The sequence below is a fragment of the Acinonyx jubatus genome, chromosome B1 (assembly GCF_027475565.1).
Source record: "Acinonyx jubatus isolate Ajub_Pintada_27869175 chromosome B1, VMU_Ajub_asm_v1.0, whole genome shotgun sequence".
Classification (NCBI taxonomy): domain Eukaryota; kingdom Metazoa; phylum Chordata; class Mammalia; order Carnivora; family Felidae; genus Acinonyx; species Acinonyx jubatus.
Window position 1 is genome coordinate 196,841,154 of NC_069382.1, and position 16,084 is coordinate 196,857,237.

General features: G+C 58.4%; 2 protein-coding genes across 4 annotated transcripts in view; one reads left to right on the forward strand and one right to left on the reverse strand.

Annotated features, from left to right (window-relative positions):
• Positions 1-3,035, forward strand: part of WFS1 (wolframin ER transmembrane glycoprotein) — a 29,898-nt gene extending 26,863 nt beyond the window's left edge. Inside the window, exon 8 of one of the 2 annotated variants that reach the window (XM_053217611.1) lies at positions 579-2,099. In XM_053217611.1, coding sequence (XP_053073586.1) covers positions 579-1,949 — 1,371 coding nt within the window. In that variant the 3' untranslated portion in view covers positions 1,950-2,099. Of the gene's footprint in view, positions 1-438 lie in introns of both variants that reach the window. The other variant, XM_027076928.2, reaches the window with a different exon arrangement.
• A 10,008-nt stretch (positions 3,036-13,043) lies between these two features.
• The window catches only part of PPP2R2C (protein phosphatase 2 regulatory subunit Bgamma), a 139,267-nt gene continuing 136,226 nt past the window's right edge, over positions 13,044-16,084 (reverse strand). For both annotated transcript variants that reach the window (XM_027076732.2, XM_027076844.2), the window contains exon 9: positions 13,044-15,772. In XM_027076732.2, coding sequence (XP_026932533.1) covers positions 15,481-15,772 — 292 coding nt within the window. In that variant the 3' untranslated portion in view covers positions 13,044-15,480. The remainder of the gene's footprint in view (positions 15,773-16,084) is intronic.

Here is a 16,084-nt window from a genome sequence, read left to right on the forward strand (position 1 = left end):
TGGGGGGCCGAGGCCCAGCAGGGCAGCCCTTGCTGGTGGGGGGGGGGGGGTGGGGAATCAGGTCACAAGCCCTGGTGCTTTCCCCCAGGGACTCGGGGTCCCACGGGGGACACTGGCTCACAGAGTCTGGAATCCCTGGCAAAGATTGGCACGAGAGGGGAGCCAGGGGACACGCTCCAGGGGTGCAGAGGACAGGGGCCAGGACGTGCAGGCCTGGGTGGAATTGAGGGAGGGTCTGTATAGACCGCAGGGCATGGGGAGGACGTCACCACGTGGAGAGGGTATTCCTGGGGAAGGACCCGCTGGGACGAGGGGCCCAGGGGTGAGCCGTTAGCTTCGCGCAGAGCTCGGGAGGCTGGCTGGCCGGGTCACGGGGACGGCAGTGGGGGCCCTGTCCTCGCTTGCCTCCGATGCCCCGTCTTTGTCTCCGCCCCCCAGGTGGTCAAGTACCCCTTGCACGCCATCATGGAAATCAAGGAGTACCTGATTGACATGGCATCCCGGGCGGGCATGCACTGGCTGTCCACCATCGTGCCCACGCACCACATCAACGCCCTCATCTTCTTCTTCATCATCAGCAACCTGACCATCGACTTCTTCGCCCTCTTCGTCCCCCTGGTCGTCTTCTACCTGTCCTTCGTCTCCATGGTGATCTGCACCCTCAAGGTTTTCCAGGACAGCAGGGCCTGGGAGAGCTTCCGCAGCCTCACGGGCCTGCTCCTGCGCTTCGAGCCCAACCTGGACGTGGAGCAGGCCGAGGTGAACTTCGGCTGGAACCACCTGGAGCCCTACGTCCACTTCCTGCTGTCCGTCTTCTTCGTCATCTTCTCCTTCCCCGTCGCCAGCAAGGACTTCATCCCCTGCTCCGAGCTGGCCGTGGTGGCCATCTTCTTCACGGCCACCAGCTACATGAGCCTGAGCACCTCGGCCGAGCCCTACACCCGGAGGGCCCTGGTGACGGAGGTGGCCGCTGGCCTGCTCTCCCTCCTGCCCTCCCTGCCCTTCGACTGGCACCACCTGAAGCTCCTGGGCCAGACCTTCGTCACCGTGCCCCTCGGCCACTTGGTCGTCCTGAACGTCAGCGTCCCCTGCCTGCTCTACGTCTACCTGCTCTATCTCTTCTTCCGCATGGCGCAGCTGAGGAATTTCAAGGGCACCTACTGCTACCTGGTGCCCTACCTGGTGTGCTTCATGTGGTGCGAACTCTCTGTGGTCATCCTGCTGGAGTCCACCGGCCTGGGGCTGATCCGCGCGAGCATGGGCTACTTCCTCTTCCTGTTCGCCCTCCCGATCCTGGTGGCCGGCCTGGCGCTCATGGGCGTGGTGCAGTTAGCCCGCTGGTTCCTGTCCCTGGAGCTCACCAAGGTCGCCGTCACCCTGGTGATGTGCAGCATCCCCCTGCTGTTCCGCTGGTGGACCAAGGCCAACTTCTCGGTGGTGGGCGTGGTGAAGTCCCTGACGCGGAGTTCCATCGTCAAGCTCATCCTGGTGTGGATCACGGCCATCGTGCTGTTCTGCTGGTTCTACGTGTACCGGTCGGAGGGCATGAAGGTCTACAACTCCACGCTGACCTGGCAGCAGTACGGCTTCCTGTGCGGGCCGCGGGCTTGGAAGGAGACCAACATGGCCCGCACCCAGATCCTGTGCAGCCACCTGGAGGGCCACAGGGTCACGTGGACGGGCCGCTTCAAGTACGTGCGCGTGACGGACATCGACAACAGCGCCGAGTCGGCCGTCAACGTGCTGCCAGTCTTCATCGGCGACTGGATGCGCTGCCTGTACGGCGAGGCCTACCCGTCCTGCAGCCCTGGCACGGCGCCCACGGCCGAGGAGGAGCTGTGCCGCCTCAAGCTGCTGGCCAAGCACCCCTGCCACATCAAGAAGTTCGACCGCTACAAGTTCGAGATCACGGTGGGCATGCCGTACAGCGGCGCCAACGGCTCGCGTAGCCCGGAGGAGGACGACGTCACCAAGGACCTCGTGCTGCGGGCCAGCGGCGAGTTCAAGGACGTGCTGCTCAGCCTGCGCCAGGGCAGCCTCATCGAGTTCAGCACCGTCCTGGAGGGCCGCCTGGGCAGCAAGTGGCCCGTCTTCGAGCTCAAGGCCATCCGCTGCCTCAACTGCATGGCCCAGCTCACACCCGCCCGGCGCCACGTGAAGATCGAGCGTGACTGGCGCAGCACCGTGCACAGCGCCGTCAAGTTCGCCTTCGACTTCTTCTTCTTCCCGTTCCTGTCCGCGGTGTGAGGGCGCGTCCCCGGCCAGGGAGTCTGCGCGTGTCCCCGCCAGGACCTCCAGCCCACGTGTGGCCACCCAGCCAGAGGGCACAGCACTAACGCTGAGAGAAAGTGTGTGTGTGTGTGTGTGTGTGTGTGTGTACGTGCACGCACATGTGCGGATGTGGCACTTGTCACATGCAGCCTGCTCACACCTCCGTGAGCTTCGTCTCTGCCCGCCTGGAACGCGATGACGTTGAAAATTGCATGCCGTCTCGACCCACAGCCCCGACCTTGCGGAGCGAAGCTGATGGGCCCTCCAGCCTGGCAGTTCTGGGCCCTGGAAAGCACGTTACAGAGGAAGTCCTTCCCCCTCCCCTCCACTTCCAAGCACCGCCCCCCCCCCTCCGTTTACTCTCGTGTCGGATTTGTTTTTTTAAAGAACCAAACGCGCTGCTGTGACATTCGGTGATAGGATTTCTTATTTATTTGGTCACTGCTAAGCCTCGACAGCTGCTTGCCGATCTGGGGCTCACTCGGGTACCGCCTGAGCTCTGTCGCGCGGTCAGGGCCCCGCCCGATTCCCAAGGTCTGAGGCTGGGGGAGGCGGCAGCCCGGGGCCCCACGGGCTTGCCCTGTGGCTCTCCTGTGTAGTGGGCAGTGGGTGAGCTTGTGAGATGCTTGTCTGAATCCACGGCATCAGGAAATGGGAGGAACCTGGGGTGTCCCTTCCTGGTGCTCAGAGAAGCTTCGCCATGTTCAGCACCAGGAGACAGAGTCAGGGTCCCAAGGCAGTCAAAATAAAAGCATTTCATGAAACGCTTTTCTTTGTTTAAAAGAGCTGTTTTCTTGTACATTCGTGAGAACAGGTGTCTACACTTGCACCGAACTAAGTACAGGTGAGTTCCAAAGAGCAGAACGGACGTTCTCAGTAGCCGACGACTCGCCTGCCAGGGCACAAACCCTGGCACCGCCGCTAGGCCGGGGGCCGCCCAGCTGTGCACTCGCGCCTTACAGGGTGACACGTGTGCGTGGCCAGAATCGCCCGTGAAACTCCCATCAGTGATCGCATGGCATACACGTGACTCACAGTTTGGGAAGAGCCATCCCGTCGGCAGTAGGTTTGTGACACCGGGTCCGGTATTCAGTGACGCACAATGATCATTCCATAGTCACATAATCAGGGCTTCGGCCGTTTAGGGGTGCTGGAGGAGTGGCTCAGGTCCCCCATTAAACTTCGTGCCCCCTCAGACAGGGACGGGTGTCTGAGTTCCGCGGGTCTTTTGTTTCTTCCCCGACGTTGAGGACAAAGCCGGCACCCCTCTCCTCCCCAGTGTGCAGACGCCCGGAGCAGTGGGTTCACATCTTTGCAGAGGTCGGGAAACGTGGAGTCCTTCCTACATTCTTTCGGTGGTTCGGAAACCTTGCACCGACCGTCCAGGGTGCGGCTGCCTCTGTTTTCCGTGGACGTGGCTCCTGTCGCCATGGCAGGTGGCAGCTGTGTCCCTGCACCCTTGGCTCATCCTGCTTTGTCCGTGGGTCCTCCTGAAATCCCATGCATTGGAAAGTGCTCCCCAGGCCGCATCCCTCTGCACTGGGTTTGCTCCTGGTTTTCTTCCAGGGGCAGTGAGGAGAGGTGAAAGTCAGCCCATCCCCCTCTCTGGCCCTGCAGTGTCGGGAGGCCACAAAGTGCATTCACGGTTTGACTTTGCCTCCCAGGCTCACCGCTGGCGGTCCAGAGAGGGGGGCACGCAGACGACGTCATATGATCCTTGCACTCGGACTGGGAGGTACAGGGACGGCCCTGCTGCCCAGAGGAGAAAACAGATTCAGTGAGGAGGTCGCACTGCATCCTGGCAGGGTTGTGCAGAGATCTGTCCCCTGGGCCACCACGCTGCCACTTGGCCCCCAGCAGAGTCCCCTGCTTGTTGCAGGGAGTGGTGATAGCTCGCGGGGATTACCTCAGACTGGGTATCGGACCCCAGTTCCCCTGCCCCCATCACAGACCCCTTTGTGACCGGCCACCCACACCCCTGTCCCCAGGCCTGTGCCCCGATCTGCAGAATGGAAAAGTCGGGGCTAGGTCAGACTTCGCAACGAAACCCTTTTTAAGCTTAAATGCTGTGCACAACTCCAATCTATCAAGTGAAGAATGTGTTATTTGTAAGTTCAGGTGCAATATACCCGGCAGGTGAGAGCCCACAGCCTGGTGTGAATCCCACTCCTGTGCCTCCCAGCTGTGGCCTTGGGCAAGTTCACTGCCCAGGTCTGTGCCTTTAGACCCTCACCGCACGACTTGTAAGGCCCCTTCTAGCTTTTCTGAAACGTAAACTTTATGAAAATAACTGTGGGTTATTGACCTGCCTGCAGCCCTGCCCCCTGGGCACCCCGCCTCTAATTCCTCAGGGCTGCACGTCCAGGAAAGTTCAGCCGGTACCTAAAACATTCCTTATTTAACTTAACTAATGAGCCTTGAACGCACTTCTTGCCACCCACGAGCAAATATTTATTGCACCATGATGTTGAGCAGATGCTGTAACTCCACAGCTGGAGTCAAACCCAGGTCCCACCCCCAGGAAAGTCACGTAGAGCGGGTGTGAGTGGCCCTGATTGGGTCAGAAGGGCCCTTCTGCCACCAGACACGGGAAGCTGTGGGAGCCCAGGGAGGGAGGCACGTCCAGCCCGAGGTAGGATGGGGGCCAGAAGGCCTCCGGGAGCACGGGGTGGCGGGGGGGGCGCCCCATTCTGACAGCCAGAGGAGGGACTGGGCTGGGGAGGTCAGAGGCCGATTCATCACTCAGGGCACCCACTGGAAGGCCTCGGGCGTGGCCCAGGATGCCAGGGGTCCCAGAAGATACAGCCTCAGGCCCAGAGGCCAGGTTGGGTTGTTACTACTTCCTACAAGCAGCTGGGAGGCCCTCTTGGCTCCGAAGCCGGGGCCCCAGTAAGACACGGAGAGGCCGTCCCCGGCCTCCCGTCCACCTGGCTGGCTCTGAGCTGTTTGGTTCAAGACGCCGCCTCGTTGGACTGCCTCCAAGGAGCCATAAACATCGGAACGCCCTTGGCCCGCCTGGTCCCGAGGCTTCCTGAGGTGCTTGCTGTCCTGCTTTTTCTGTTGATAAACAGGCTGCCGCCCGCCCGGCCCAGGACCGGGTGTGAGGCTCACGCAGGGGTTTGCTGAGCTCAGGCGGCCGGGGGGGGCAAAGGATCCCCCGAAACAGAGCTGGGCCATGGCTCTGGCACCGTGTTCACGTGAAGTGATTCGGGCGACACCCACAGGTCCCGCGCAGCAACCCCCCCACACACACACACCATTTTGCGTATGAGAATTGATCAGGTTCATGGGGTGGGACTTGCCCAGCGTCACTCGGCCAGGAGGGGAGCAGAGCTGTGATGGAAACCACGTCCTGCTCTTGCTCCCGGGCCACCAAGAAATCACATTTTGCTGGGGCTTGGGGGCCGTCCCTCTGGCCCGCGGGGAAAGAACGGGGGCAGCCCGCCATCGGTCAGTGCTGTGTCCGAGCACCCGCTGGGCGCATCCTCCAGGGCTCTGGGAGCACCGGGGAGGGTCTGCGCCGGGGGTGGGGTCTCGCCATGCCTCCGGGTGTCGCGCCAACAGAGGCAGGTGCCCCTGAGCGGCTGGGACAAACGTGCCAGTGTGTGGCAGGAAGTGGGCAGAGGGCCGGGGCGCGCTCCCCTCCTCCCAGGACCCTCAAGGTGCTTCCACGGTCCAGTTTCTCTTTCTGTGCAACTTGCCCTCTTATCCGGCTTGGAGGCGGAGGCACTTGTCAACACCCCGAGTACTTGGGTGGCGGCGGGGCCCGGCCCCCCGGGTGAGCCCCGCCGTCCGCATTCTGCTCCCCCTGCGGCCCCCGCCTCCCCGATCCCCGCATTACCGCATTACCTGCTCAGCGTTGCCCGCCCGCCCGCCCGCAGCTGGGACCTGCGGAAGGGGAACCTGGGGGCCTTCATCCTGACTCCTCGCCCCACAGGCCCTGCTCAGGCCTCCGCTGGTGTCCCGATCTGCTTCTCCTTGAACCCAGCACTCGGGTACTTGCCCCACTTTTCACTCCCCAGCTGCCTCCACCACTCTGTCCCTGGGGGGAGCCCTCCCACGTGGTGCTGGTCCCAGGGCCTGGCCTCCCCAGCACCCCCTTGCCGGCTGACGAAAACACGCCCAGGCTCTTTGATGGTGACCGGTCCACCCACGCAGGGGTGACAGGGTGTGGGATGTGGGCCAGTGACAAGGCTCGAGTCCCCAGGGCCCGGCACCCACTGCCCTGCTGACTGCCCCCCAGGTGCCTCCCGCTCACTGCTTATCTCTGAAAGTGGGGCTTTTTCCCCTTTTACCAACCCCCCTGCCTCCCCAGTCAGCCATGCAGAGGCGCACAGCTCGGTAGCTGCAGCCAGGCTGTGGGTCAGGACCCTGCTCCTCCTGGGAAGTGTCCCGGCCTCTCCTTGGGGCCTCACCTGCACCTGCCCGCGGGCTGAACTCACACCCAGGACCCGCCCGGCTGCCCCTCCCCCCACTCCCCTCTGGATCTGCCAGCTCTTGGCCACCGTCAGCACCTTCAGAAAGTTGCCATTGTTCGTTACCGTGGGACAGTCATCCATTAGCTCACGCCACCACACAGGAAACAGGCCCGTGTTACCTGGTGACAGTCACACGGCGCACAGGTGTCCTTATCCTCTAGGGACTGTTTGGTGGCAAGTCACAGGAATGGCAGTGGCCTCTGGCTGGCTCCGGGGGGGCCCCTCTGGGAGTGGGTTGGGAACAAGCGCTGGAAAGAACGAGTCGCAGCCCATTTCTCTGCGGCGACAGACACAGACGTGCTGCTCTGTCCCCCCAAGTGCCCTCCATGGCAGGAGAGCCTGACTCTGAGCCGGGCCTGTAGCTGGTCAAGAAAAACCACATTTCCCAGCCGTGTGCCTAACTTCTGGCCAGGGGTGGCAGGGAACACGGGCACCTACCAGGCGGTGGCCTTAGGGACAGAGGCACGCGTCCTGCTTCTGCCTCCTCTTGCCAGCCTTGCAGAGCGAAACCACCAGGCTAGCATAGGCTATGTCAGAAGCAGGAACCCCTCAGTTATTCACACGGACTCGCATGGGGCTCACATGCCATTCTTCTCCTGACTCTCGAGGGTCAGGGGCCACACGGCAACCCCAGGACCCGAGGGGCAGGGCACTCACACGCTTCCAGTCACCCTGCGCTCGCCGGGAGCAGGGATTTCCCTGCCCAGCACAGAGCCCAGTTACCAGCAGAAGGGGGGAGGCTGCCGGTGCAGTGGGAGCAATGCTCCCACCCTGCACGGCGGCAGGGAATCCAGACACTGGCCAGCAGTGCGAGGGGCCCAGGGGTGCACTCGGACCCCTAGACCAGCCTGCTTGGTGTTGGCACTGTTGGTCAGCAGGTGGCTCCAGGCTGCAGCTAAGCCCCCATCCTGTCCTCTCCACCCCACCCCTGCTCCCTCCTCCTTCCTGCAGGCAGCCCCTGCTGCCCTCCCCAGTGAGCCCCCTCCTCATTCTCAGCACAGGCACAGACTGTCCCCATGTCCCCAGGATGGCTGGGGCCAGGTGCAGCATTCAGCGGGGCTTTGTGGAACGTTCGGTCACAGTGAGAGGGACTGTCATTAACGGGCTCCCCGGGAGCTCAGGTGACACGTTGACCACTTATGCAGAGATTTTCTTGTTTGACCTGCACCACTGAGGTGGGTACTGTCATTCTCCACGCTTTGCAGATGAGAAAACTGGAGGGCAGCACGGATGGGTAACATCCCCAAGACCTCTGGCCACCTCCAATGCCAAGATTTGAGTCCCAGCGGCTGGGGTCCAGCGTCCCAGCTCAGAGCCACGTGCATCAGCACCGCTCACATAGCAGATGCTCAGAACACGTCTGCTGAGGGAATGCGTGAATGATCAAGTAGATTTGCCGAGAGAAATGGGCATCCTTCCCTGGTGAACTTATTCGGCCCATTTACGAATGAGACGGTCATCGGCTTTACAGGTGAATTACACGACTCATTCACTGCTCCAAACATTCACATGTATTTTTCACGTTTAGATTTGGGGGGGGGGGGGAGGGCATAATTTTGCTAATGGATTCCTTTCCATTTTCATTGTTATTTTTGTCCTAAGACACCTGCTGCCTTTTGCAGATTTTCAGTCCCTCCGTGAAATTCATCCTGTCATCTGACTGCGTGGGCCCCTGTGCAAAATGCTAACAGTCTCCAGGTAGAGATAATGGGGCTTTGTTTTTTTGTGTGTGGGTTTTTTTTTTTTTTTTAATAAAAAAGGACATGGCTGGTTGAAATGAATCACTCAGGACTTGGGCAATTATTTCGAGCTCTAAAAGCTTTTCCGTTGCTAGGATACCACTCTCGAAGCTGGTAAGCCTTTGTTAAAGTTTTTCTCAAGTGGTTAACTTTTGCAGGGGGCTCTGAAACGTAGTCTGGGTGAAACAAAGCAAAAAAAAGACGGGTGACCGGGTCTTCCTTGCCCAAAGTGGTGAAAACAAATGGACCCACACGCTGTTTTTAGCTTTCCTCCAAGTAAATCTATAGATCATTTGCTTTTCCTGCAAATGGTTCTGCAGAAAGACTGTTTCCCTATGTCATTCACAGAATAACCTGTCTCTTTAGACAGTGGAGTCATCTGATGAGCTTTAAAAAGTTCCTATGCCGAATCCCAGCCCGAGATGCTGAGGGCTGGGCCACGGGTTTTGGGAGAGCTCCCAGGCGAGGCTAACACACACCTGAGGCTGAGAGCCACCGGGAGACCAGGAGCCAAGCCGGACAAGACCAGAGGAGACGGGGTCAGCTCATCCCCTGCCAATCTCCACAGAGCCGGAAGAGCCCCCAAGAATGTCAGCCCACCAGAGGAGGGCACTGGGGCCCAGAGCAAGTGGGAGACAGCTGACTAGGTCTCTACGAACACCTGGCACCTGCCAGATACTGTGACGGTGGCCTTGTGGATGTCAGCACCTGGAGTCTCTCAAAAACACCTCGTGTGATCGGTGTTATCGTTGATGAAGTTTGGGGGTGACCGTGGGGTGGTCCAGGGCCGACGGCCAAGAAAGAACTCTCGAAGACGTCTTTGGTGCAAAAAGGTGATTTTATGAAAGCCCGGGGACGGGACCCGTGGGCAGGAAGAGCTGCCCTGGGGTCGTGACGGGTGACTGATCAGATACCTTCGGGTTGGGAGGGGGTCAGGGATAGAGTAAGTCTCTAAGGAATTTTGGAAGCGAGGTTTCCGGGACCTTGAGGGGCCGGCTGTTGATAGGAAAATGCCATTTATTACCGTTTAGTAAAACCTCACTCGTGAGACCCTTCAGATGTGCATCAGGGGCCATAAGCTTGGACTATGATCGCCAGCGTGTATCCTGGGGGAGTTGAGCTAAAGGAAGTTTCGAAAGGAATTTTTATATGTTGAAGTTGACTCACAGGTTCCTGGGGGGGAGTCAGGATAATGTTAAGCCAAGACTCCCTTTTGCCCCCAGCCAAGTACCATCATCGAGGCAGCTGAGCTCCCAGAGGGAGGTCACTCGGCGGGTTTCAAGGACTTGCCAATGGGCTGTAGGCAGGAAGGGAGTTTAATTTTTCATTTGCCTTAGTTTCCCACATCATCACGGCAAGCACTTAAACCCCTTTCCTGTGTTCTTGGGGAGCCGCAAGTGTCTGAGGAATATCACACATGTTTCACTGGGGGGGGGGGGGCGGTGAGAGAGGGTGACAGGGTGGTGCTGTGAGCCTGTATTGTGCCCTCAGCTTGTCCCATGCTCCCTCATCAATTGCCACCACTTTATAGTTGAACCCTGGGCTCAGAGACATGCAGAGGCTTGCTGGGACCCCTGTGGTAGCCAGCCTCCAGATGGCCCCCAGTGACCCCCACCACCTCCCACGCCTTCTTGTCCCCCAGGGTGCCAAGATCGGGCTATGTGACCAATAAAACATGGCACGTCTGAGATTAGTTTATAGAAAGACTGGCTTTCGGCTTGGGTGCCCTCTCTCTCAGATCGGCTACTCGGTGAGCACTCCGTGCTGCACACAGCCCCGGGGAGATGCTCGTGTGGCAAGGAACCAAAGCCTCAAGCCACGTAAGCAAGCCTGGACACAGAACCTGCACCCCAGTCAGTCCTTCAGAGATGACGGCCATGTATGGCACCCTGAGCCATAAACACCCAGCTCATCTACGCCCGGTTCCCAACTCTCAGAAACTGTATGAGGTAACACATGCTGTTGTTTCAAACTGCTACATTGGGGGACCATTTGTTACCCGGCAGTAGAGGACAGATACAATCTCAATGCTGGCAGTGACAAGCCTGAGATTAAACCCGGGTCTCTTGTGGCTGCGTCCTCAGCCCATCCCCAGGCCAGCAGCCCCATCTCTCCCAGAATCTTTCCCCCCAACCCCCTTAGAAGTCCCCAGGTGCCCTTAAATGTCGTTGGCCAAGGAGGGTGGCCCCCATTTTCCCTTTATTTGAATCAATCATATTTTCCTAGGTGTTTTGATCACTCCTGACTCAGTTTACTTTCATGAAGCTTAAGGCAAGCGCGGTTTTTCTGCCCATGGGGCCGCAGCAACGTCCCAAGTCAGCCCAGAGTGAAGCTACATTGAAAGTGGCTGTGGTGTCACCTACGCTGGCCCCTGGTACGCTCATCAACCCCACACTCCTGCCAAGATCACTTGCCCTCCTGGTCAGAGACTCCCTGCTGCCCTGCTTGACGAGGGGTCTGGGCACCACCCAGATCTCCGATCCACCAGCCACCGTTTCCGTGACTTGGGGTTTGTCAGACTCCTGAGCCTTACTTCCTCACGGGTCCCTCTCAGCACTGACTGGGGGACATAAGAAGGGAGTGCACGTCTGTCCCCTGACCGCGGCAAGATTCTCCACCCAGACCGCCCACCCCCGGCTCTTACAGCGGCTCTGACCCCCGGACAAGCTTTCTCCAGGCATTTGCCAACCTGAAAGGCTTTATGTTTAGGTTCAAACATGGAGCTGCATGAATTTCAGCAAGAACGCTCCTTTTCAGCGAAGAGTAGCAGAAGTTACCACCCAGCAACTTCAGGTAGCGTGTAAAGAAGGAATCCAGTGCCGGTAGAGATCACAAAGCTTTCTCCAGATTTTGCAGGCTGCACGCAGTCGACCCCCCTTTGCCTCAGGGGTGTCGATGCCAGAAGAACAGGGCGCTGAGGTCAAGACAGAATGAGGTCAGATGCCAGCTCCGGAACCTACGACTGCACAGGACAGACGTTTCAGAGAGCTGGGTTCTAGCTCTGCCTTTACTGTGTGGTCCTGGGCAAGTTCCCTAACCTCTCTGAGCCTGGAGTCCCTCGTCTCTAGAACAGAAGCAGCAAGAGTACCTGCCACGGGGGTTTACTGTGGCTGAAATAAACGCAAAGGGCTGGCCACAGTCCCTGGCACAGAGCTGGGGTCCATGTGGTCATTGCCATATGGGCGGTGGGCCTTGGGCACGTGCCCTGAATCTCCTGGGCCCCAGATAACTCCTCTGGGAGATCAAGACGGTAAGGACCAGCTCTTCAGAGTGGTTCCGGGAGTCAGTGAGGAATAAACCACCCGTCAGGCCATCAGCAAGGTGTCAGCAAGGCTGTGTCCTGCCGAATCCACTCTGGCCCTTGCCAGCCTCTGGAGGCGCCCACGTTCTCGGGCCTGAGGCCCGTCCCCTCCCCCACCTCCACACCCAGCGATGGCAGACGGGACCCTCCTGCCACATCTGACCCCCTCTTCCTGGTCTCTTCTCCCTCTGAGGTTCTCTGCTGACAAGGACTCACACGACAGATCGGTCTGCCTGATGGCTGGGGATAACCTGTCATCTCAAGGTCACACGGCCACAGTCCCGGGCTGGTGCGTAGTCAGTGCTGGCTGAAGCTGGACAGGGTGGGGCTGAGGCCGCGATGTCCCTGACCATGTGCCACTCGCCATCAGAGTCTGAATCCAGACGTCACCGCTTGGTGTTTCTAGAAATTTGGGCGCAGACTAAACCCCCTCCTCTCTCCGAGCCCCAGTTTCTCCGTATGTAAAATGGGTAAGGCAGAAGTACCCCCCCCCCTTCCCCTGCGAAAGGGCTGGCATGAAGCCGAAAGCCAGGTCAGACAAGGTAACGCCCGGAATCAAGACAGTACGGGACCGTCCCGGGACAGCGGTACCACAGGATCTGTTAAGTATTTTGTGTATCTCATCAGTCGTCCCAACAGCACTGAGAAGGACCGGCACTGCCCTCTAGTTACCCAGGTGGTTCAGAGAGGTCGGCCCGGGTCCAAGGCCGCACAGCCTGGGAGCAGCTTTCTCCTTTAAGCTCTGCCCAGGGGCCGTGTGGTTGACAAAGAGCTCAGCCAATGAAAGCCCCACCAGCAGGACCCACTAGAACAGCACCTGCCTTCCTCTTGCTGAGTCTGAAGTATAAAATGCCCTCTGGAAGGTGGAAAGGAGAGGCCTGGCCCCCAGGAGGGGTGCGGGGGGAAACCACGGCGGGGGGTGGGGGCGGGGGGGGGGGGTCCTCACACATCTTCTGGCTTTTCTCAGCCACCGTGGCACACCAGGCTGGGCCACCCTGGCTTCCAGAACAAACCAGCTGGCTTGTGGTCGCTCTCCTCCCAGGCTCCCCTCCCATACTCATGCTCTGGCTCTCTGTCTCTCAATAATGAATAAATATTTAAAAAATTAAAAAAAAAAAAGAGAGAGAGAGAGAGAGAGAGAGATAGCAAAGCTTTGACGTGATCCAACCTTTCCCGTCCGCCATATTGTCTCCTGATGGCACCCACCCCCCCGGGGGTTGGCCTCACTAGAAACCACCAGCACTCCAAGTCCCATTTTCGAGGTAACGTTTGTTATTTTATTGGAAAAAGCTGGTATTAACATATTTATAATTTTATTCAACAGTCGGATAATCCGAGATACCGAATGAAACCAGAATGCACCCATGAGTTACAGAATCCAAAGTGATCAGGTCTACCTACCACACGTCCAACACCAACCAAGACTTCAGTCCTCAGAGTATTCGAGTAAAAACAAAAACCACCCAACAACTTCACAAGGACTAGGTGAATGCCCATACGTTTAAGAAGAGCAGAAAATTTAAACAGAGGAAGCAGCTGAGTTTGTGACTATGTTACTGGCCCGTCTGTCTGCCGCGGCTAGTCCTGCCCCTCCCCCACAACATGTGTCGTTGTTCATAACCTGCTTTGGACATCACGATTTTCCAGGGATCTGAAGGCATGCTTTTCCTCTAGGATCTTTCTTTCTTTTCCTTTTTTGGTTTGCTATCCAAAGCTTCACACAGAAGTAAGGAACCAGGACCTGTATTAAGACCTCCTTTTGAATGCAGTGTAAGAGTGGTACTGTGTAGACGGGTAAGTGTGAAATCTACGCTCTGACAGTAAGTCCTCGCTGCAGTTCGAGTCTCCCCTCAGCATCCGAATCACAAAGGGAAGGGGATTGTGCCAAATATCCGTGTAATTGTGTAAGGCCCTCAGAGCTGGATTTTGGCTTCGACAAGATTTCTATACAATTTACCACATTCTTGAACCTCTTTACAAAGGGGGGAAAAGAGGAATCCAATCCAGTGATTGTTAGTTTCAATTAGAATAGATATGTACATATAATACTGTCCAGGTCACCTGGATTTTACAGTGATATACAAACAAACATTCTTCATTCATGTTGATTTAAAAAAACAAAACAAAACAAAACAGGAACGATGGACCCATTTCCTTGTGTAAATATCATATGGCCAGAAGTGAATGCACATGCGTTTTGTGCTTTGATGCACAGAAAAGTACACCACTATCCACTGAGAAAAACCTCGGGTGGGTCTGTTTCCTGGGTTGGGTTACACCCTGTAAAAAAATGTTGGCTTCGGCCTCTGCACTCGGTTTCCTGAATCAGGACGCCCAGCCAGTGGTTCCCCGTCATCTGTCATTCCGTGCAGAGGACAAGTGGGCGGGGTGGGGTGGGCGGAGCTGGTCTCCACGTCCATGGGGCAGGAGCAGGTGCTATGGAGACACGGGCCAGGTCGTTAAAGAAGATGTATCCTGAAATGGTCAAAACATGCAATCTCCTCGGAGGCAGCTCGGTGCACCCGAACGAGGGGCTGGGGTACAGACGGGGGCGCGGCGAGGTGCCCCACAGAGAGCGGGGGTCTGAAGTCACCACACAGAGCTTGGCACCACGGGGGCCTTCTCCATACTCCGTGCTGCAGCTCGAGTCTCCCCGGACCCTCGTCACGGCCCATCTGCTCTGTCCCGCTTCACAAGATGAAGATATGTTTCCAGAACCTTCCAGGCAAGAACGTTGCTTTAACACGAGCCGCCAGCGTGGTGGACTTGGGAAGGGCCCGGTGCTCATGAAGACCGGCTCAGGATTCCTGACTCCACCACTCGGTCAGGACGTGCGTTGGACAGACTGGTTCATTCTCTCGGGGCCTCAGCGTCCTCCCGCATCGAGTGGGGCTGATAAATTACTCACCTCTCATCCCTGGCATCTGGCACTCTGTGAGGGGCTGGTGTTTGTGGAGGAAGCAAATGGGTCACGGACAGAGCCGCGCGAGCTCCCTCGAGGGGCCCAATGACCATGAAGCACGACAGGAGAGCCCCGCAGAGTGGGAACTGGATCCATACGCGTGAAGGGCCGAACGCCGTGCCTGGCCCCCCCGGCCCACGCTCAGCAAAGGCTGGGGCAATGGTGAGAACAGGCACACACGCACGGGTGGCGTTCGCTGTCCCCTTTCCTGTCTGGGAACGCCAGACCTGGAGGACTGAAAGACGTTACAAGAACCTAAAAGTGGATCTCGCACCTGTCTGTTCTCAGCACGAATCCACGATCCAAAAAGCAAAGGGATGACCCTCAGCTCAGAGGCCGTGGAAGTTGCTCCGTCTGTAATCAAAAGAATCCTGGCTGGCTGGTTTGAGTCCGTCGTCTGGTCCCCAAAGCCCCTGGGGGGGGGGGCGTGAGGCCCCCCGGGGTGCCTGCTGTCCCCTGCGAGTTGCTGCTGGAAGGAGTGAAAAGTGATCCTGGAAATGACAAAGTCCTAACATCGGGACAGGCGGCACGCGGTTAACGAACGAAGGGCCTGATCCCCGAGGCGACGGTCACGTCCATGTTACGGTCTGTGGCTTCAGTGAACCCTCCCTTCCTCCCGTGTTCAAACAGCGGCCAGCGGCAGCGGCCCGGCCTGGGGACCGGGAGGGAGGGACGCGCTCCCAGCCGTGCCACCAGACGGCTGCGTCCCCGACGGGGCTCCGCACACACCTAGTGCATCTCAGAGTTCACCTTGTCCTGGAAGATGTACAGGTTGTTGGTGGCCGCGATGGCGATGATGTTCTCGGCCGGGTGCCAGGCCGTGTGCAGGATCTTCTTGGTGAAGTCCAGGCTGTCCACGCTGATGTCGTCCCGCCTGCGCTTGCCGCCCACGCACACGCGCCTGGGCTTGAGCACGGCCCGCGGCTTGCTGCTCTCCCTCGAGGCCTCCAGGGTCACGTCGCGTTTGGTGTTCCGGTCAAACATGCGGAAGAAGTTGTTGTAGGCCCCGGTCATGATGACGCTGGCGGGAGGGGAGGCGTCAGGCGGGTTGGGGGAGGGCAGGGTACGGGGAAGAAACGTGCCACACCTCAAGTAACCACCCCGGGGGCTGCAGGACCTCGCTCCCTGGGGTGGGCCCCCCGCCCCGGTCCCACCTTCCCCTTGGGCTCTGGTCCTCCCCCACATCTCAGCTACCGTCTGCCTGCAGAATCCAAGGCCGGGAGCTGAGACCCTTTAAAAAAAAAAAAAAAAATTTTTTTTTAATGTCTATTTTTGAGAGAGAGAGACAGAGCACGAGTGGGGGAAGGGCAGAGAGAGAAGGAGACAAAGAATC